The 22,678-nt window shown below is 44.6% G+C and overlaps 1 protein-coding gene across 2 annotated transcripts in view; it reads left to right on the top strand.

The window, feature by feature from the left end:
- The window catches only part of RASSF3 (Ras association domain family member 3), a 175,802-nt gene that overhangs the window by 25,339 nt on the left and 127,785 nt on the right, over window positions 1–22,678 (top strand). The window contains exon 1 of one of the 2 annotated variants that reach the window (XM_075600341.1): window positions 14,598–14,854. The exons of the other annotated variant lie outside the window; for it this stretch is intronic. Coding sequence (XP_075456456.1) covers window positions 14,734–14,854 — 121 coding nt within the window. The 5' untranslated portion in view covers window positions 14,598–14,733. Of the gene's footprint in view, window positions 1–14,597; window positions 14,855–22,678 lie in introns of those variants that run through there. 2 annotated transcript variants of the gene reach the window in all.

The following is a 22,678-nucleotide window of genomic DNA, read 5'->3' on the forward strand; positions in this document are numbered from 1 at the left end:
AACACAGGATGGGGGGAGGGGAGAGAAACACCCCGGTTACTACAGCATGTGACCCGCGCGGGCAGCGGGAACACAGGATGGGGGGGGGGGAGAGAAACACCCCGGTTACTTCAGCATGTGACCCGCGCGGGCAGCGGGAACACAGGATGGGGGGGAGGGGGAGAGAAACACCCCGGTTACTTCAGCATGTGACCCGCGCGGGCAGCGGGAACACAGGATGGGGGGGGGGGGGCGAGAAACACCCCGGTTACTTCAGCATGTGACCCGCGTGGGTAGCGGGAGCACCGGGAGGAGGGGAGGGAAACACCCCGGCTTTTACAGTATGTTGAGACCCGCGCGGGCAGCGGGAGCACCGGAGAGAGGGGGAAGGATGTATCAGTGTATACAGTATATAAATATTTAAAGTGCATTAAATTCCCCCCACCTGAAGCATCTGTCCAAACTCCTCCATGACCGGATCAGTAAATTGTAAATTATAGGAGCTGACAGAATTATACAGCAGGATATGAGGAGGAGGAGCAGCAGCAGACGCGCACGCACGCACTCAACCCCCCCCCCCCCCCATTACTTACCCATGCAGAAAGGGCGGTTTGAAGTCCTGGCAACTCCATCCCGCGTCACAGCCAATCAGCTACGATTTTTTTTTTTTCAAATTTTTTTTTTTTTCCGAACGGGATTTTTTTTTTTGCAGAGCAGGGGAAAGGTTACTGGCCACGAGCCAATATCCGATCGCAGCTGGCGAGTTGGCGACCGGGTTTGTCGAGCACTGTATATATATATATATATATATATATATATATATATATATATATATATATATATATATATATATATATGACTTGCTTGACCTGAACAAGAGGAGAACTCTCTAAAGCTTGTCCTATGACATAAATTGTTAGTCCAATAAAAAAAGGTATCACCTAATATTGAAGAACTCATTTATTCTGCACTATCGCAACTGGACTAAGGCCTCCGTCACAGTGTAGGATCTCGTGTCCCAGATTAAGGCAGGAAACGTAGCATTTATCTATATGGGGTTTATTTACAAGGCTAAATAAAAGGCCCACCGTCCCTTTAAGTTAAAACAAAATCATAAAATAATCATAAATCATAAAATAAATTCCTACTCCTCTTAGGAGACTAACTTCACATTCAGCTTCAACCCTTACTACCTGGATGGACAGCTAGGCTGGTTACCACCCCAAACAGGTACTATTGTATCTTAACATATACAGTCTCTGAGCATAGCAATAAAGTGTGTTGTTTATCTGTTACTCCAGGGTTTGGAGCAGATGTCCCCACTGCAGCATGGTCTTGCGTCCTTCCTTCCTAGGGGAGCTCAGCCCCACGAGAGCTCAGCCCCACGAGAGCTCAGAGAATCTCTCCTCTGTAAGTCCAATGTTAAGGGCAGGACATCCCCACTTCAGCACGGTCTCTCGTCCTTCCTTCTTCTTCCTGGGATTAAGACCCAGGCTGTCCCAGCAGACTCCGCGACCACCGTCCAGTGGGTCTAAGGAACTGTGCCAGCCTCTTCTTTAGCTGGGTAGCACTTTCTATCTCTCCTGGCAACAAATCAGTCTCTCTCACTTCATGGCAGCTCTGTGTCTGCCTTAAAACACTTCCAGACTTTTAAAACCCCATGAGCAACCAGGAGTTCAGCCTGCTCAATTAGCCAGCAGCTGCAGTTGCTTGCTTCTCTTGGGAGATTAGATTCCCCCTCTGTGATAGGATGATCGACCTTTTGCTCACCCAGGGACAGCCAATGAGACTGCACATCCTGTGTAATAAGACTGCACATTGGATGTGTAACATCTTAAGTGTCACATATGAAGTGTCTGTGGAGTTCAAATTGGAGGTGAAGAATACAATTGGACTCTGTACAGGCATACCCCGCTTTAAGTACACTCACTTTAAGTACACTCGCGAGTAAGTACATGTCGCCCAATAGGCAAACGGCAGCTCACGCATGCGCCTGTCAGCACGTCCTGAACAGCAATACTGGCTCCCTACCTGTACCGAAGCTGTGCGCAAGCGGGGAGATTATAGAGCCTGTTATACATGCGTTATTTACATCAGTTATGCACGTATATAACGATTGCAGTACAGTACATGCATCGATAAGTGGGGAAAAGGTAGTGCTTCACTTTAAGTACATTTTCGCTTTACATACATGCTCCGGTCCCATTGCGTACGTTAATGCGGGGTATGCCTGTACTTCATCATGTACCCTGCAACTGCGAGAACTTGGCTTTCTAAATAATGACAATTTGTTCACATCTAAAAACTAATTTTGTAAGATATAGTTTAACCTTCAGTGCTACACGGCCCTCCGAAGCCTGATTTATACACCTGCTCTTTCTACTCCTCTTCTTATCCTCTACTACCTGGGAAATTTCTCCTCCCACAGCACCTCTGTCCCTGCATCTCATTATGCCCTCCCTATTGTTTTTATCTGTTTGTTCTTTCCTCTCTCCTTTTTGTAAACTTTTCTGTTCTCTCCAACTCCCCTCCACCTATGCTTGAGACCATACACTGCACCACTATTTACACACCTTTCCCAACAACTTCTACATCCCTCAATAAAAAGCCCCCCCCCCTGCCCCCCATAAATCCTCTTCTCACCTCTTTCTATACTCCTCCTCCTTGTTGCTGGACCCAGCCATATACACACCTCCCCTCGCCCACGCCTCCCTACCTCTTCTTTCCTTGCTAATGGTGTTAACCAATCTAATTAAGTAACAACCAACCTTAAAACTCACCTCTCAAAAGAAGCATCCCAATAGCCTGCATTCATGGCTTCTGTCCCCACACACAGTCACTCCTACCAACCATTGTGGCCAAGCACTGCCATCTACTGCACTTATTTCCTCACCTGCTGTCTCTACATATCACTTAGATTGTAAGCTCTCCTGGGCAGGGATTTCCTTTCCTATTGAATGACGTTGCTGCACTTATTGTATTATAATTCCTTGCACTGTATTGTCTTTGTAAAGCACTGAGTAAACTGTCGGGAGTATATAAATAAAGATATACATCCCTCCCCCTCTGTGATAGACTGAGCTGCTTCTCACTCACCCAGGAAACACGAGAAGAGGGGTTTTTAATAGCAGTGGAGACAGCAAGGAGAGGATGGAGTGTAGTATGCACAGAGAAGCAGACACACTAAGGCAGGGAGTGCAAAAAGGAGAAGAGCGAGAGACAGCAAGGAGAGGAGGACACAGGGATGAGGAGGAGGAGGGAATGGAGAGCAGTGTGCTCATCGGCAGGAGGGAGTGTAAAGAGAGAGCGGGGAGGAAACAGATGAGATGAGTGGGAGAGAAGGGAGTGTACAGTAGTGTGCACAGAGAGGATCAGACAGAAATAAGGCAGGGAATGCCAAGAGGAGCAGGGCATGATGGAGGAGAGCGTAAGGTGGGGAAGAGGGGATGAGACTGCAAGGCATTACAGGGTGGAGTGGAAACAAAGAGTAATGTTTAATAACCTTTCCAATGTCTTAGATCAGGGGTCCGCAATCTTTCCCTGCTACGCTCCACGCCCCCCCTGAAAAATCTTGCGCACCCCTGTCTTAGATCAGCGTATGGTACATTGGGTACAGCTAGTATTTTATATTACACTATTGCAGTGAGCTATATCATAGATACGTCATACACACATGATTGATTTACCTTGTGTATATCATAGCTCACCATGCCAGATACTCAGAGACAATGTAGTTATCGTTATACTGACTACAGGTGTTTGGTATTTTCCAGCGATCTCCTCACCGTGTTTTTACTATGTATTTAATTAATGTTCCAATATTTTGTATACACACCTGGTATATCTTCTCGTAATTAAAGGAAGATTTTAAAGCGAAAGGGGGCTTTATTTTGAGTGTAGGACCGTTCTTATTATTTCACTTTTGTGGCTATTCTATAAAGACATTTTATCTTTGAACATATTAATGATCTAACTAATCAATATTTGAGTGCATTTATCTGTGGGTGCTTTTGTCGCGATCCCATTTTAGGGACCACCTGTGTAATTTCAGCATGGAAAGGTTGAAAAATTGGAAGTGAGGGAGATATGCTCTAACCTTCCACTAATTTGCATTGAGATTACAGAATTCTTTCCGTATATTCTCTTTTTTTTTTTTTGTGGGAATTAAATTCAGTATTACCTACATGATTAATCTCCTCTCCTTCTAGGCTCTTCATTCATCTGGCCCTCCTTATACCCCTGCTCTTCTCTCTAGATCTGTAACTGCTTGCCTCGTGTGTTCATCTCCTCTCTGTCTCACATGTCTACTGTTGTGTCCCATCTGAAATCTTTCTCCATACTGCCCTCTACCTCTGGATCCCTTCCCACCCCTCCCTCCAATCTGCTCATCTGTGAGACCCAGCTGAAAAATCACCTTTACAAGGCACTGTCATGTAACAACACGACTCCTTGCGAGTACATTTCCCCTCCCGACCTAACCATATAAAACTTTTCCATGTAATCTTTCTCTCTATATATATTTCCTAACACGTCACTTAGATTATAATGTTTCATTTTACTCTTCACTGATATCTATTTATATCGTTCTTCCCTGTGTCATGTCTTGTATAATATGCAACTAAAACTGCCAGTCAACGAAATTCTGGTTAACAGTGTCATGTCTTCAGACCGTCCTCTATTTATTAAACCAGCTAACTGTCTGGGAAATGAATCTACAAAACAAGAAATTAATTACTAGCACACAGTTGACATGCAGTTAAGTCTGTGAGAATTGCACAACGAAATAATACTTTTGAAGCAGGTGATCTTGGTTCCAGTGTTGACTCTCCTTGTGTCCCAAGCTGCAAAATTAGATTGTAAGTTCCTTAGAGCAGGGGCTTATTGTACCTGCAGAATTGTATGTACAGCGCTGCCCATGTGGTCTGTGCTAAATAAGAAAAAAATTATGACTAAATTCCTTAGAAGGAAATGGAGTTTTCTGTTTCCTGCGGTATAAGGAAGAAATATTACTGTAGAGAATGTGTTGGATAATATCAGGCCAATTGCAAAGCTTAGTGACATTATTGCAGTGGTTCCCAACCTTTTTTACATTGCGCACTGCCTGCTAGAAAATATTTGTTCTGCAAACACCGAATTATGAATTCCTAATGCCCACCCGTCAGACTTTTGCCATGAAAACAGGCAGTACAGTGTCCTGAGCTCATGGGGATGGAACGGAAGCCTAATAAGTCCCTAACTGCACTAACTGCAGCTCCGTGTGCGCAGACAGCACTGGTGACATAGCTGTCAATCACCGCGGGAACTTCCAAAGTCACGCCCCACAATGCCTTGCCGCTGTGGATACAAAAAGTTGTTGCGAGGAACTTTAGAAGCTCCTGTTGTAATTGACCACTATACCACCCACGCCAGGGTGCAGTTTGGGGCCTAACTACATTGACCCCCATGGGCTGAGGAACACCCCCCTATAATGCCTAGGGTCAGCCATTACATGTTTGTTTTTTTGGCAAACCCCTTGGAGACTCCTCACGAACCCCCTGTTAGGAATGACTGCATTATTGTATGTCCCCTCCCAAGGGGAACATCATAGTTTTGCAGAGAGAGAGTAACTCTCTTTTTCTATACAGCTCAACCCCGTTATAGCGCGATCCGTTACAACGCGAATCCGCTTATAACGCGATGTGAGCGTGGCTCCCAATAATATGCAGTAGATCTCCTACCATGCCGTTTTCTAGCCTCTCCTGTGCCTTGCTGAGGTGACTTGAGCTTGTCATGTGCCGGGTGGCAGGGAGCTTGTTGCCTGTGCCCCCCTTCCTCCTCCTCGGCTCCAGCATCAAATGACGTCGTGGGGTCATGTGACATCACGTTGCCATGGTAACGCAACATCACTTGACCCCGCGATGTCATTTGACGCTGGTTACCGTGGCGACGAGTCGCTCGGACGCTCTCTGTTCTGGGGGATCTCTGTCAGTCTGATCCTACTACCCACTGTGCTGTCAGAGAGCCAGGTAAAGCCTCAGGTATTTAACCCCTTCAGTTCTGTTTTTAACCCCCCCCTCACCCCCCCAGCCTCAGGTATTTAACCTCTCCAAGTATGTTTTTTACCCGACACACACAGACACACACAGACACACACACACACACACACACACACACACACACACACACACACACACACACACACACACACACACACACACACAGACACACACACAGACACACACACACACACACACACACACACAGACACACACACACACAGACACACACAGACATACAAAGCCGATGCCGGGTCAGTCCTGCAGTGGGGTGCCGCGGCACAGCCGGGTCTGGGACAGCTGAGAGAGTTATCCCAGTTGTCCCCCTCCGGTGGCTCGGAACCCCTGAGGGGTGCAATCAGAGCCTCTGGACCCCAAGCACCGCGCTATAACTGGAGTCAGCTGTATATTTCTAAACCCTATTTTCCTCAGTTTTTCATAGAGGAGAAGAGACTTTTATTTACCTGCCTAATCCGCTTTCCTGCTAAAAGAAACAACAAATTGATAAATATTAACACGTACAGATGCCATTTTTAGTGTTAAAAATGCAATGCTTTGTGAAACGCAAACCCTTTCTTAAGGAATATTTAAAGTCAAATTAAAAAAATGGTGTTGGAAATGTCCTTGTTGCTGTGCGGCGGCTGCAGCCAGTTACCATAGGAACAGCAATTCAGTGACCGCTTTGTGACTTACGCAGGTGGGGAGTAAAGTAGCCCAATGATCAGGTGACCGTAGAAATACTAAAAAGTTTCTGATTGATTTTGGTTATATATGTGTTGTGTGTGTATGTATATATGTATGTGCTTTATTGGTTTTAACCCCTTTGCTGGTAGAGCAGCTACAACGCTGACAAGATGGTATATCAATGGAAAGCAATGTCTTGCAGGCCTTTCTGGCAGTGAGAGGGTTAACCAAAGCCTTGACTAGCTATGGCCCTTGGAGAACTAGGCATTTTTTAAATTCCCTTAGTGATTTTTGAATTCCCCTTGCCCTGCATGTCAGCCCTGGTAGCTGCAGGCAGTGCCGGGGTTAAACAGCCCTCACAAGGCTAGACATGTGAGGAAGTAATAGTGGCTACTATAATATGTCCAATATGTTACCCCTTTCACATCCCTGTGACTTCTGGAAGAGTCACATGCTCAGTGGAGTGATAAAGTGGCAACAGGTATGTCTGCCCAGTTACTGGGGGCAGACTTGGCTACACCCTAGATAGATATAAAAGTTGGGGACACGCACTTTTATCCCCAGACCCCCAAGGAGGACTTTACCATTCAGGAACCTCCAGGGATCACTAACATCAGGGATCCTGTACTATGCTCCACCCCAGATTTAGACCCATCAAAGGGGGTCTCCAGGCTAGCAGGCCTGTGGGGTAAGGAGCAACCTTCTTTATTGTTTTCCAGGCAGGGACCGTATCTTTCAGTGTAGGGACCTAGAATAATTGCAGGATTCTGTCACAGAAGGGCTAGAGAAGCCTCTGTCCAAGACTTCAAGGTGAAGAATGTCTAAGTTATTAAGTTATCTATAAGCGTAAAACCTGTCCTGATGAATGCAGATATGCGCAAAGTTCCTGGCACCCTTTTTCCTTATTAACTCCTTGATTACAAGCCGGCACAGACTCACCAAGATGTAAGGTAACCGCTGAGCTAAACCCCTTTGAACAGATGAAACCCCTGTCACTATACACAGACTGTTGTTATATCTACCTTATTTTTCACTGAGGGCTGGGGGTGTTAGATGTGTCTATATATATATCATTTTGTAATGTAATGGACAAGAAGCAAAGAGTGACCCTGAGAGTGCTCATTTGCCTGGCATTACCCAGAATCCCTAGCTGCGGTGGATGCATTGAATGCCAAGAGATAATGGGGAGGAGCAGGGCTGCAGACCTGTCTGAGATGTGAATGTTCTCACATTGGTATTTTTATTTGCTGTACACTGTACGACAGAGTTTTTGATACTTTTTTTTACTCACCATAACTTATTTTGTGTCTAGTTATTTCCTAATAGAAATGTAGCATCAAAATGTGTCTACATTTTATATGGTTGTCTACACCAGGGGAGCGCAATCTTTATTCCCTGCGCCCTCCCTCCCCTTACCTCGGCTCCGGCGTTCTGGGCGTCGTGTTGTCACTGTAACGTGATGTAATTTGGCGCCACGTTGCCACGGGCGGCGCGTCTCCAGAAGCCGTCTGAGCCCAGGTAAGTGCAGTTTAGTTTAGTTTACAGAGGCCTTTGCCGCTCCCCCGATATTTCATTTTAGTGCCTTCGGGAAGCGGGCGGGGCCTCTATAAACCCTGCGCCCTCTGCAGACAATCTCGCGCCCCCCAGTTTGCGCACACCTGGTCTAGACAAAGCAGCTATGTGTGCCCATGTCACACAAAGTGATCACAGTGGTGGCTTTGCATGAGTTAATGTTGCTGCTTAGTATGTGAAACATGCATGTTAACGATGGGTTCCATATTTCCGAAGGCTTGAAGGTTAAACTCTGTAGGACAGATTCAGCCCATGATTGTGTTTAACAAGTTAGACGTGTTCCGCTGCATTTACACTCAACACTTCCTCCTGCAATGGGATCACTGCACGTTCCTATGTACCGTCCGGTGTCACTCAGCCGGCGAGGGGCCACTCACCGGATAGGCAGGTTGCCAACTTTCTAAGTGATAGTTGGTTAGATTTGTACACAAAGCAGCGTGGGGCGAGGGGGAGAGAGGGAGAGGGGGAGAGAGGGAGAACCTTATTCCACTTAGTTGTGCAAATTTTTTTTTTTTAAACCATTTTCAAATGGCGCTAAAATGAGGGCAGGGCGCCTGTTAAAACAAGGCTTTTCAATTCGCTCTCCCAAGCAGTCAGTACATTGATTTAAAAATGCTTGGGCGACATAAGCAATCTCAAATGGGGAGGAAGTCGAAGATCAAATTGCCTTTGTTCTTAACCCTTTCTTTGCCAGAGCGGCCATGCACGCTCTTCTGGCAGAAAAATGGTTAACGTAAATAAGGAAATTGAAGAGAGTTGGAGAACCAAATAGTTGTGATCTGTTATCAGTTCGCCCTCCCTCCCCTCCCCCCCTGACCTGTTGGTTACCCTTGAGTACTGGAGTTGGCTAACCCTGGTTTAGATGCATTGCTCTGCTTTTTTGGAGCAGAGATGTGACACATGTAAGAACAGCTTCTTTAAGTCTGCTGCAGAATTGTGGATGTGCTTCACTTGGCAGATTTTTTGGGGGGCAAAAGAGTGGAACACAGTGATACAGACTGATCCATCTCATTATAATATGCGGACCATGTAACTCCTCCCCAACTCCTCCTGACACTCGAGCAAGCTGGGGCAGACAGAGAAAAGTACTTGGATGCATAGTAAGTTAGGGTTGCCAGGTGTCCAGTATTGAACCCGGACTGTCCTGTATTTGGACACTGTCCAGTAAAAAATGAGAGGTAATTCTGGACATGGGGTTTAAAGGAACTAGTCCCAGTATCAGGGCTCAGTAATGACCATGACATGTATATTTAAAGTCCATTAACATAGGTCACACCAGAGGGAGACTGAGCTATGATCCAAGCTACGTGAGACTTAAAAACACCTAAGGACTTTAACTCCTGTCAATATGTGAACAAAGCAGTAATGAAATGTCTCAGAGAGGCTGGCAGGCCTATATATATATACCATAAGGGTCATGCCTAGCCTCTCAGAACAAACTGCATGTGTGAATGACATAAGGAGTAAATAGGTGAGTACTCATTGATGTAGCCGCTCATCCAGTGGTGGTGCGTGCATCACGCCAGCGTAGAAGATCAGATAGATATCCCGTGGAGTCCAGGAAACGGAGCACAGCAAAATAAGAGAAAGGGGGCCACAGACCAGCAAAAAGGTTTCAAAGAGTTTAATGAGTAACAAGTGAGGGGTACAGGACTGCTCTGACGCGTTTCGGGAACAGGTCCCTTTGTCAAAGAGCTCTATCTAATTCTGGACATGTATGTGTCAGGTATTGTCTCTCTGGACATAGTGACCTGACCGGCTTGGGGGGCTGCAGGATTTCCTCGAGCAGGGACAAAGCAGCGCGGTTGCTAGGGGGCTGGGCAGCTTCCTCTATCCTGATTGGCTGCTGCCGGGTAATGCAGCCAATCAGGAGGAGGTGTCAGGAGCCTGGCCAAAGAGAGAAGGAAACAGCATGGAGCAGAGAGGTGTGGGTGTCTCGAACGTGGCGAACCTTTCACCATTGTGTCCAGTATTTTTGGAGAAGCCACCTGGTAACCCTAATAGTTGTCATTAAGGATCAGTGCATTACCATCATCTTATTTCAAGGACTTTATTGCAGGATTATAGCACGCTGTAATAAAACCAGCTGCCTCTTATAAAATCTCAAAAGTAAAAGCATCGTAGCCATCCACAGCACTGTTGTTTTACAACCTGTGAAATACCGCTTAGTTATTTCAAGCAATATAATTACGGAGTGCTCCAGTAATCCTGTGTCGCTTGTCCCTAACAGAAGCCACGGCCAGAAAAACCCCCTTCACTTTCATTTTGAGCCCGGTCTTTGCGGAAAGTACGTGTTGCACAAGATGACAAGAATGACATTAAGTAGTAGGTTGGGGAAACTCTGAGGTTCTGCTTTTATATAGATGTGTAAGCAGAATAAGTAAATGGATTCTTTAAAAAAACTCCCACTGCAAAGCAGTTATAATGCAGCAGTAGGATGCCAGTTTTACATCATCAAAAGTGACGTATTTTGACATCCCCTTGTCCTGTTCACACTGGGGGATCCAGCTTTTCTCCACAGCATTAGCATAAAGTAAAGTAGACCTTTTTATGACTAAAAGCCGTAATACTTCCAACAGTTTCTATGCAAATTGCTGCACAGCTTGTGAAAAATAAAACTGTACTAACTTCCTTTGCCAGAGGGGAAAAAAGAGGAATTGCACACTGCAGTGTTTTTTTTGTTGGTTGTTTTTTTTTGTGTTTAGTTATGGGATAGATGTGCTAATACTGTCACTTTGTCTCCAGAGCCCGGCACTTCTCCCTATGGGTAATGTGAGCTGAATCCCTCGCCCGCTCTCTTGTGGAATCCTCAGTCTGCCTTTAGCTGCAGCGCTCGGCCTTTGCCATTCAGGAGGCACAGAGGAGGCACAGTTACACCCAGGAACAACATCATTCAAAATACAAAAAATAACATGCTGGATACAAAGGGAAATTCTTTTTGACATGTCACAAATGCCGAACTCGAGACTGTATAAAAACAAACAAACACTGAAGTCCAATACACACCCCTTGAAGTAACAGCTAGTCAAGGGGTGTATGCCTCACTGAAGAAAGTACAGTGCAACGTGTGCAGTTATTACTAAGCTGTGATGAGAGTAATATGCTCTGTTACTAGGAGATTCCCTGGCAATATTCATTTCCATCAACATTTCTCTAACAAAGGCATTTTGTGGATTTCACAATACATTCGGAAGATTCTAGCACTTTTTTTAGTTGCTGCATCTCCGAAAACTAGAGAGAACGTATTGCTTTCTGCTTGACTGCATGCCTCAAAAACTTGACTGACAACAGCTTTGCATCTATTGTGTACAGCCATTAGCTGCCTCCAGCAGTGGGAATTGTTTCTGTCTTGCGGCACGTGTATGATTGATTATTTGACTTCTGTACATCCCATTTATGCAGTTATCTTCCTATGTAAGTCCATGACGCAAAACGCTATATAAATGGAAACTGACATTTGTGGTCAAAGTGCTGATTTAAAAAATATATAAATATGTAGCCAGGACTGTTTTTTGGCTACCAGTCTGCCCTCCCTAGCAGTAAGTCCTGATGAGAACAGGCCAGCTAGGATCCATCATGGGTTTTCCCCACTCACAGCAGTACCCTTGAGTGACAGGGGAGGAGTTGGAACTAGGCTTGGGTTCTACCCAATCCTGGGTCAGACCAGGTGCCCTCCTCCTACTGTACTTATGGGAGTTGCAACCCAAATGTAGTTGAGAGAGGCAGGTCACCCACAGGTTGCCTGCCTATTGGCCTTCCCTGTTCCTCTTCCCTTTGAGGGAGAGTGAGTGTGTACTTTCCCCCTGACCCTGTTAGAGGGTCAGGGAAGAACAAGGACTGCTGCGGGGGCCCTTGACCCTTAGTGTAGATCCAGGGACCATCCTACAGCTGGATAACAAGCCAGAGACTGTATTGGGTAGAGGCTGTGACTGTTGAACAGCTGTGCCGGCTGAACAGAATAAATCAGTTCCAGTTATACCTCCTGCCTGGTGTGTGATCTTTCTGGGGAAGGAGAGGGGATTGTGTTGTACCGTAGGAGATCGCCTCCATACATCTGGAGCCTGCGGCAGATGCAGACGCTGTACCACTAATAATAATAATAATAGCACGTTCTTGTATTGCGCTGCTAGTTGTACGCAGCGTTTTACAGAGACATTTTGCAGGCACATGTCCCTGCCCCGTGGAGCTTACAATCTATGTTTTTGGTTTGGGGCACAGGGAGATAAAGTGACTTGCCCAAGGTCACAAGGAGCCGACACTGGGAATTGAACCAGGCTCCCCTGCAACAATCTCAGTGTCAATCGGTGTCTTTACTCACTGAGCCACTCCTTCTCCTAGAGATTAATGTCGTGTATGTACACCAGAACCAGGACCTTATACTGTAGCTCTTCAAAGGTATTTTCAGGCTTTTATTATAATCTAAATTATAGTTGTACATCTTATGTAAAGCTACCAGATTTCTGGTACACAGCATTATTGCATGTATGTATGTATGTATGTGTGTATGTACGTATATCGTTATTTATTGTGGATCTAGATGAGGTGGTTGCTCCAGAAATTTAATATGTGGTACTTTACTTAAAGTGATTTTATTTAGTGATTCAAGCAAGCTTACGATGCTGTTTATATTATTTTGTACCTGTCTTTCTGTAAGCGGCTATATTTGGTGTCTTTAATCCTGTTTCATCAATCAAAGATGCCATGTTGCAAAACGGGGGTAAAAGTAAGGTTGCCAGGTGGCTTCTCCAAAATTATTGGACACAATGATACAAGGTGCGACACACTCAAGAGAGAGACACACACCTCCGCTCCATGCTGTTTCCTCCTCTGTAGCCCCCCTCCCAGGCTCCTGACACCTCCTCCTGATTGGCTGCTGCCGGGTAATGCAGACAATTAGGATGGAGGAAGCTGAGCAGCCCCTAAGCAACAGCCGTGGCCTCTCTCTGCTCGGGGAAATCCCACGCCCCCCCCTCAAGCTGGTCAGGTCACTATGCCCAGAGATGTAGCACCGGACACATACATGCCCAGTGTTACCTCTAATTTATTACTGGACAGTGTCCAAATACAGGACAGTCTGGTTCAATACTTGACACCTGGCAACCCCAGGTACAACCCCAACCCCAGGCAACCCCAGGTACAAGTGGTGCAGATTCTCCCAGTACAAAACACCACTGGAAGTAATGCCGGTTTTTCTTTGCCAACGCTGATGTTATTTGTTTCTCAAATGTTGCACTTGGGCAACTTTAGAAAGAAAACAAAAACCCTTCAGTGCCAATTTGTATCATTTGTATTCCAAAATTCTATTATGAAAGGACTTCTGATTTAACCGGCTGAACATTTGGGCCCATTTCTGAAGCGGGTGCGAAGCCGTAAGACACCTCAACTGAATGAGTCGTCATTGCCTTCGAGTCTTACTGCGCTTAGTCAATGTGCCCTCAGTGCACTATTTTCCTACGCTGATGTTTGAAATATACAGTACTACAGGCATACCCCGCATTAACGTACACAATGGGACCGGAGCATATATGTAAAGCGAAAATGTACTTAAAGTGAAGCACTACCTTTTCCACTTATTGATGCATGTACTGTACTTCAATCATCATATACGTGCATAACTGATGTAAATAACGCATGTGTAACAGGCTCTATAGTCTCCCCGCTTGCGCACGGCTTTGGTACAGGTAGGGAGACGGTATTGCTGTTTAAGACGTGCTGACAGGCGCATGCGCGAGCTGCCGTTTACCTATTGGACGATATGTCCTTACTCGCGAGTGTACTTAAAGTGAGTGTCCTTAAACCGGGGTATGTCTGTATTTGTTTTAGGATGTTAGTGTGTGTTCCCACAAATCTCCGGATCACAATGTTTAGTCTTGCTAAGGATCCTACATTGCAGGGAGGGGAAATCGCAAGGGAAATTATTAAAAGTGCAAAAAAAGATTTGTCCGTAAAAATGTCACTATAATACAAATTAATATCCAGCATAACAATACTAGCTAATAAATACAGCAAAAGAACAATGCACAGCCATTGAGTTGTAGGAGCCTAATGCTGGGAATGAATGAAGCCAGTTTCCAGCAGTGGGACTAACTCAAGGAGTGAAACACGATTTTGTTTCTGTCTGACACAATACATGCTCTTTCTTACTCTGATAACACCGCAAAGGGCGCCCCGGATTAGGATTTCAATAGCCTGCCTGCAGTTCTTTAGTGTTGCACATCTATTAATATGTCCCATTGCTGCACAAGAAGCCATGTCTGGGATGACCCAGCTGACTGAGAGAGGGAGGGAGGGAGGGGGGGGAGAGAGGATCTCGGACAACAGGTGGTCTTGAGGCATGCTGGCTGAGGCGCTGCTCAGAGCAAACATGTCACACGTTGATGTGCAGAGGTCTGCTCCCTTGTGCTGTCTGCATATTTATCTGATCCTTGACACCAGCTCAGTGTGCCCGTAGCGACGAGCAGTCATGGCAGTAAGACACGAGCTTGGCAAAACCATCCGGAGAATCGCACGTCTCTTTTTCTGGTTCCCCAAAACACTGAGCATTACCAGGGGTAGGAAACTGAAGCTTCTCTGGAGGGCTGCAGGTAGGAGATCCTGATCTGCTGCGATCTGTGCCTTTCACTGCGCGGATGGAGAATTATACATGTCATTTCAGCAATGACTGTGTGTTACTGTACGTGCTGTGCAATATCTTCTGCTAAAGCTCTTGTAATAATGCGTGGGGGGCATGCAGTGCATTGCAAGCTAAGCAATAGAGATGGGGATGTGTGCAGTGGCTGTGTTTGTGCTGTAGATAAAATAATAGAGCAGGTCCTTTGCAGCCTGTGGCTGTGCTCGGGGATCTTGCCTGCAACACACGATGCAGGGCGGCTACAAATCCTACAGTATATGCAGATTCTGCATTGGCCACGATTTTATTCTGCACCAGGAGTGAAAACTTCATTGTAATCCCTCTGCTCCCAGATGTGCCAGCAATGCATTGGCAAGTATTTATAAATGGTATTTCTGCATTGTGTACGTTTTATTTGATATATATATTTTTTACCAATTTAACTCATCTTCTGTAGCCTGAAAGGCGTACAAAATATTGAGTAGCAATGTGCTGCAGGAGCCTCTGCTGGAAGGAGGGGACCTGTCATTTTTTCTATTTTTTGGAAAGCTTGCATTTTTAAAGCATTAGTAGTCGTTGGAGAACTGTAAGCATATGTAGTGATATATAGGTAGAAATAGAAAATGTTGATAACTGGGATATGCACTGTGCAGGTGGAAATATTACATGTTTCATAGAAAAATCTTTTCTCCTTGGTCCTTTTCCCAGGGTTCATCGTCCTTCTCTGTGCTGCATATGTCAGTCAGCCGTTCAGTGCTGCTTTGGTGCAAGCCGAATTTGTAGCATCTAAATTTAAAGATGCAGACTAGTCTGGATGCCATGTAATTCAATGAAATACAAGAAGATGACTTGAAATAGCAAACTATGGGTTATCGGCAGCACTCGTTCGAGCCAAATGCAGTAAATGGAGGCTCATGGTGTGATTTACCTATATGAGAGGGTGGTAAATCCTGGAGGAAATATGTTTATTTTCTTATACACCTACTGTATAATAAATAAAAGCAGCAGATCCCCGGCTCTTTTATCTTACCGGAACCAGGAGGTCTCCCGAGGCCTCTCCTCAGTGGTTAAAACTGGGGAAACCGCAACATACTGTAACCGCCAGTCAGGAATCACTCCAGTGTCTTATAGAAAAGCCACAACATCATTGGGCGATTGTCTCTGATTTCTAATGGTCGTGTTTGTAACCCGCCGCCACACCTTTCATATTATTATTTTTTGTGTGTGTCAAAACCAGCACAAAAAACTCCAAATATCTCCGGAAAGAGGAGAGTCCCCAAGACGTTGGGAGACCACCGATCAAGTAAAATAAAATAAAAACCATGCAGCTGGAATCCCCTCTTTAAGACCTGCATGTCCGAACTATAGAACTTTGCTGATCGGAGATTAGATGGCAACTGTCTTAGAAAAGGAAGCGCTGAGACTTGAATGAGTTCATTCTTACTACACATCGTCCTTCAACACATTGCAAGTTCTATCAGGGCAGAAAGGGTGACTGATGGCGCTATTGCTTGTGGAGTATGTACCACGACAGAGAAATTGGCTTAGCCGGGGTGTGGCTTATTAATATTACATCCCTTACCTTCAGCTCTCTACAGCACACATATTAAAATAATACAAATTATACAGAGATAGCCATGTAAATGGTACAAGATAATGATAAGAACGGAAACATGGAATGTACACATGGATAATCCATTTCTTACCGCTATGAAAAAATGTGTATCTCTTAACCTGAGCCAATTGCCCCATAAATTCCATAAAATTCCATGAATATGCTTTTAAAGTAACAGTCTGCACTGATTGTCCTTCTTTGCAATATGTTTTACTTTATTAGATCTCCTCCTCTTCTCCTTTCTAACGCTGTTTTAGTTCCGGTCATGAGATATAAGCGTTTGAAATATGAAGTGTCTGGCAGGTTAAAATGGAGTGCAGCCTAAAGGTTACCATGGTAGCCTCAGATAATAGAGCTCATGATGTTTTCCACTAAATCAAAATTAAACCGATATAGCGCGGGACATGCTGTATACTGTAGGTAGGGTGACCATGCGTTCCAGGGTAGTCGGGAACGTCCCAGATTTTCATAAAACATCCCCGGTGTCCCGATAATTTTCTCCAAATTGTTTAAATGTCTCAGTTTCTTGTTTGGGTGATATCATGGCGGAAGAGGATGGTGGTGGCGGAAAAGGGTGAGGGAGGGGCCTGCCCCAGCAGTCCGAACCGGAAGTCAGTCACCACTTCCGGTTTCTGCCGCCAGGTTGGACCTGCCCCCTTTTTCCACTAGGGACCTTGAACTGTGAGAGGAGGTGGGGGGTGGGGGGAGAGAGGATTGGGGGGGGGGGGGAGGAGCGATAGAGCGGTATTAATATAAACCAAACCGTCATTTTGCTACACTCAAGTTTGCGTTCTGTTAGGAAACTGAAATAAAGAAATAATACAGCATAAATGGAGACCCTATTAGACACATACCACTATAATATTTATTTGTATTTTATTTGGTATATCCTAAAATGTATTATTTGATAAATGCATTAAATTACATTATTTTGTGATAGGTCAAATAAAAATGAGAAGGAATATTGTAGTTACTAGAAATAAAATGTTGTTTACCTTGTTAGCCGGAGCGATGTACCCGCAGTCGGCCAAAAGTAGAGCAAAGTGTTAGGTAGAAATGATACTTTCATTAGGTAATTACTGTCTGTGGATATTAAGCTACAGAAATATTCATTTATATGTGCAAAAGAAGAAAATGTAGTGTATCTGAAAACCTGAAAGGATCAGTTCTGTATAGTTTGATATAGATAGATTGTTTCTTTGTTTGACCCATTTTGTTGTTTTTTGCATGGGTGGGATGCGGGGGTCTCCGGAGCTGAACATGCTTCCCGGGGAAGGTGCCGCAGGTACAATCCCCTCTGACACAAAATGGAGATTGCCCATTTCCTCCAGGGGTTGTAAACCTCCATGAAGTAACTGGCATGACCATCTCGGTAACCAGGGCATCCCCGGGACTGAAATGTGGTTTGGCGCCCGGGGACCCAGTGCTTCCCACATATATAAAAATGGGAGGGCATGGGGGAAGGCAAGGTTAGGGTGACCAGATGTCCCGGTTTAGCCAGGACAGTCCCGGATTTACTACACATGTCCCGGTGTCCCGACAATTATTTTAAAATGTTTGTGTGATGGTCGGTCTTTGTGTGTGTGTGTGTGTGTGTGTGTGTCTTTGCAGGTCAGTGGCTGTGTGAGTGTCTGTGCAGGTAAGTGGCTGAGTGTGTCTACATGTCAGTCTGTGTGGGTGTCTGTGCAGGTCAGTGGCTGGGTGTCTGTGCAGGTCAGAAAGAGGAGGGGGGAGAGAATGGGGGAGAGAGAATGGGGAGGGGAGAGAGAATAGAGGGGGTGAAAGAATGTTGGAGCGGAGGGAGAAAGAGAATTGGGGGAGGGAAGGGAGAGAATGGGTGGGAAGGGGGATGAAAAGGAGAAAATGGGGTGGAGAGGGAGAATGGGGGAGGGTAGGGAGGGAGAAGAGAGTGGGGAGGGAGGGAGAGAGAGACTGGGAGAGGGCGAGAGAGAATGAGGGGATGGGTGAGAGAAACGGGTAGGGGAGGGATAGAGAGAATGGGGGAGAAGGTAGAGGTAGAATGAATAATACAGCATCAATGGTGACACTATACGATAAATATCATTAATATTAATTTTTTTTTGGTAATGTCATTTGCAGTATTAATAAAAAAAAATTTATGTGTTACGGTTTTTCATTTTCAAAATCTGGTCACCCTAGGCAAGGTGGCACTGCTGCTTTAAGCAAACTATGAGATTGCAATTTTTAGTAAATACAAATGTCAGTGCTGAAGGGACAGCAATTCTCCAGCAGTGAAGTGGTTACAGATGCTGAGACTCCATGTAGGGATATCCAGATGTGTACTGTATATGATGTGGCTTGCCCTATGATGAAAGACAGGGGCCATGTCAACTTCTTTTTTTAGTTGGATTACTTGAAAATAGAAATGCATTTCTCTGTATCTCTTCTAGTGAAACCTTTTTAAGGCAGAAATCTAAGCGGCTGTAACCTTCCCCCCCCCCCCACCATTTGTTAACATGGAAAGAAGCCGTGCATCGCAATGCAGATTGCACAAGTGCGGTGATTGTATAAAATTACCCTTCACTTCAGATAAGTCAGACAATCACAATATCTTCCTGATTACAGCTGTTCCGAGTATGGCACTTGCATAGTATTTGAGTAAAGTCAGCACTTCCTGGGTGAATTTCTCCACTGATTCTGGGAGCTTTTTTAGAACATGTTCTTATTCTTGTTAGGCTAAACTAGATCTGACAAGCAGTCTGTCAGCTTTAAGCTAGGGGGCATACTGTCTTATGCTGTCCAAAAATATGCACCATGAATAATATGGTGTCTAATCACTTGTTGCTTCCAATAACATAATTTTTCTATGTGACTGTCATTTGTATGAACAAAAATTGTTACCCCTTGTAAAAGCCATCCTTAATCCTGACATTCGGCTGTACTGGAAGCACACACTTAAAAAAGAATACAGCATGTCCTATAGCTATTATAGTGACAATACAATATAGCAGCGGGGGGCCCTGGATTTATTGGGGGGGGGGGGGGGGCGGGCAGTTGCAGAGGCCGCGTGCTCTTCTCCGAGGCATTTCAATTAAATGCCGGGGGATCGCGTGAGGCCTCTGCAACTCACTTACCAGGATTCTGCAGAGCTGGCGTCAAATGACGCAGCGGTGTCATGCGGAGTGATGTCACACGTCCGTCTCCATGGCAACAGGGGGGACGTCATTTGACGCCGCCAAACAAGGTGAGTGGTGCGCAAAAGCGAGGGGGAGCAGGCAGGGGGGCGCAGCTCAAAAAGTTTGCGCTCCCCTGCAATATAGCATAACACAGTCATAAGACTATAAAAGACCACCACAAAAATACATTTAAAGAAAATATTATGCTAGGTTATTACATACATCCACCCAACACAATGAATAAAACCCGTCCTTTCATTGTTACATTTCAACACTTCTATATAAATAACAATGTTGTGTATGTGCAATTTATGGCTCTTCGCATTGTGCAGAGGTTACAGCGGATTTACAGACAATATGGTACATTTCCAAAAAAGTCTAGTGGACTCGCATGTACCACAGGAGCTGTAACCCTGTGCCACCTTAAACTGCAGCAATTCATATCCTCCAGCGTCTCTTTGTCTGCATGCAGCACATTGGTAAAACCTGCTTTTTCTTAGAACTCCTGGATTACCCCCTTGCTTTTTCCAGTGGTGACCTCGGGATATTATAGAGTTTATGAAAATATTCTAAGACGCTCGCTCAGGCCCTGCTATTTCTAATCTGCTCAATATTGGAGAAGGTCTTAAATTTATTTCATTTATGTGCTAGGAGGGAATCTGCCGTCTTGACTTTGTCATAATATTTCTGTTCTGTCCATCATATTTGATGTTTCTATTTTGTCTTGGGTTAGTACATTACGTTCCCACCGGAGGCCGATCAGTTTCTCCCACGCCTGCTTTGTGGGTTGTTTTTTATGCTGAATTTCCAGTTTAATTGTTTCCTTATTTATTGTTTCCATTAGTTTTTATCTGCTCGTCTTATTATGACTGCACTTATGAAGACGCCCAGGATTACAGCCATATGGGCGTCCCATACAGTGGTAGATGGTAGCATAATGTACCATTTTAATCTGTTCTGTATAAGGTTCTACCAATTTAGATTTATTTATTAATTGTTTTTATATGAAATTTTCTTTGTATTGCATTTTTTTTTCTTTTTTACAATTTTATTCAGTACTGATATTTAATTGACTAATTGGTGGAAGTATATGTATTGTATTTTGGAAGTTGTTTAGCAGATGCTCCTCCCCCTGAGGAGCAAATGCGAAACGTGCGTTGGGGTTGCGTGATGCAAATATATTTGCATGTTGATCGGTTAAAATACAAGTTATATTTATGCAATCTCTCCCGAGTTTCCGATACAGGGCTGGTGATAAGTGTAACTGATTTTGATGCCGTTTTTCAGAATTACTTGTTATGCTGTTTTGTTCCCTTTGTTCGTGGAATCTCCTTTTCTTACTTCACTATTTGTCCAAAACACGTCTTCATTACCTAAGCCAGGGGTGCTCATCTCCAGTCCTCAAGCCCCCTCAACAGGCCAGATTTTCAGGATATCCCTGCTTCAGCACAGGTGGCTCAATCGAAGCCACCTGTGCTGAAGCAGGAATAGCCTTAAAATCTGCCCTGTTGAGGAAGTTTGAGGACCGGAGTTGAGCACCCAATGAGCTAAGCAACTATTTACCTCTTCAGTTCTTTAGTGGTGTTCAGTGCTTTAGAAGAATAAAATTGAAAGGTTAATAAAATATCCTAATGCCCAACAGCAGCACTTGTCTTATTTCCGGTTATACAGCCTTCACCCCTATGCCACTGTATATAAAGCAAACACTGGACCAGAAACAAGTGGTGTACTGCAGAGAGAGAGCCTGCTATTACCTGAATCCACCTGTCACCAAGCCCAAGCTCGCTCATTGTGAAATATCAGGTATCGCCAACCCAGACACAACTAAATAGACGTGGTTAATGGTTCTCATGTGTCACTTGTAGTGTGATTTTTAGTGACACAAATATGAATATGTATGTTTTTTGCACAAAGAGGTTAGTTTTACGAAATCATGTTAATATAACAGTATTGGGTATAATCAAAAATAATATACTCCTGCTCACTTTCAGCCCATGTTGTAACTAAACCATGTGAATGTGTAATGCTAAAGACCACAACAGTGAGATGGGTAAATGAGTGAATAATGAGATACTCGTGTTGGGACCCCTGAATGTAGGCTTGATAGGAGACAGGTACTCCTATCACACTCCAAACACCTTTTTCCAAACATGTTTTTCAACATGATGCCTTCTCTATATGGTGTTTTTGTGAAGACGTTACCTTCCCAATAAGCTGCACCCCCCCCCCCCCTCTTTTTAATATTTTAATATGTTGCCATGTATACCTCTTGTATACCTCTTGTTCCATGTTTACTAATCACGTCTCAAGATGTTCCTGGAAGTTCCTATAGAGCATTTTTGTCCCGCCTTTTTGATATGTAGAGTATCTATACATTTGTTATGCTCTAGTAGTTGGATGTATCAGCTAGGGTTATTATGTGGATTTGGATGCTAAGCAATCATGAGTTTATATGTTTGGATGAACTTTTCTAGATAAGAACTTTACTATACAATATCTTAATAGTATATCATATTTAATTTCTCCATTCAAACTTCATGATATTTACCATTCTTTATCCACTTAGTTCATTTACCCTTAAACTCCCTAATAGATCAGGGTTTTGGTTTGACTATACATATGTCAAATTATCTTTTATTTTGACCCCTTCTGGTTGATTAACACCAGTCATAACAGAGTTACACAGGGGGGTCTTTACTTATGCTTTTCTTTGTTAACACATTTTTTTTAAATTCATGAAGTTTTAATAATGTCATGTTGTCTTTTTTCACAGCACATTTTTTGGTCCAATTCTGTGTTGCGCAGGATTTTGTGCTCCCGTTGTTACTCTCCCACCCCGCACTCGGGGTATTCTGTGAGCCCCTTGCGCCGGGTTGGTATTGCGCAAGCGCACTCCTCCTATGGTCCGCGTCTCCCTTTGTCTGCTCCGGTTTCGGGGAGGGATTAGTGCCTGGGTAGTGTAGATGCGCGCGCACTCGGAGCCCCAGTGACGTGCGCACTTAGGGCATCATGATGACGTACCTCCCCCGCGTCCCGCAGCCTCCAT

The sequence above is a fragment of the Ascaphus truei genome, chromosome 5 (genome assembly GCF_040206685.1).
Source record: "Ascaphus truei isolate aAscTru1 chromosome 5, aAscTru1.hap1, whole genome shotgun sequence".
Lineage (NCBI taxonomy): Eukaryota > Metazoa > Chordata > Amphibia > Anura > Ascaphidae > Ascaphus > Ascaphus truei.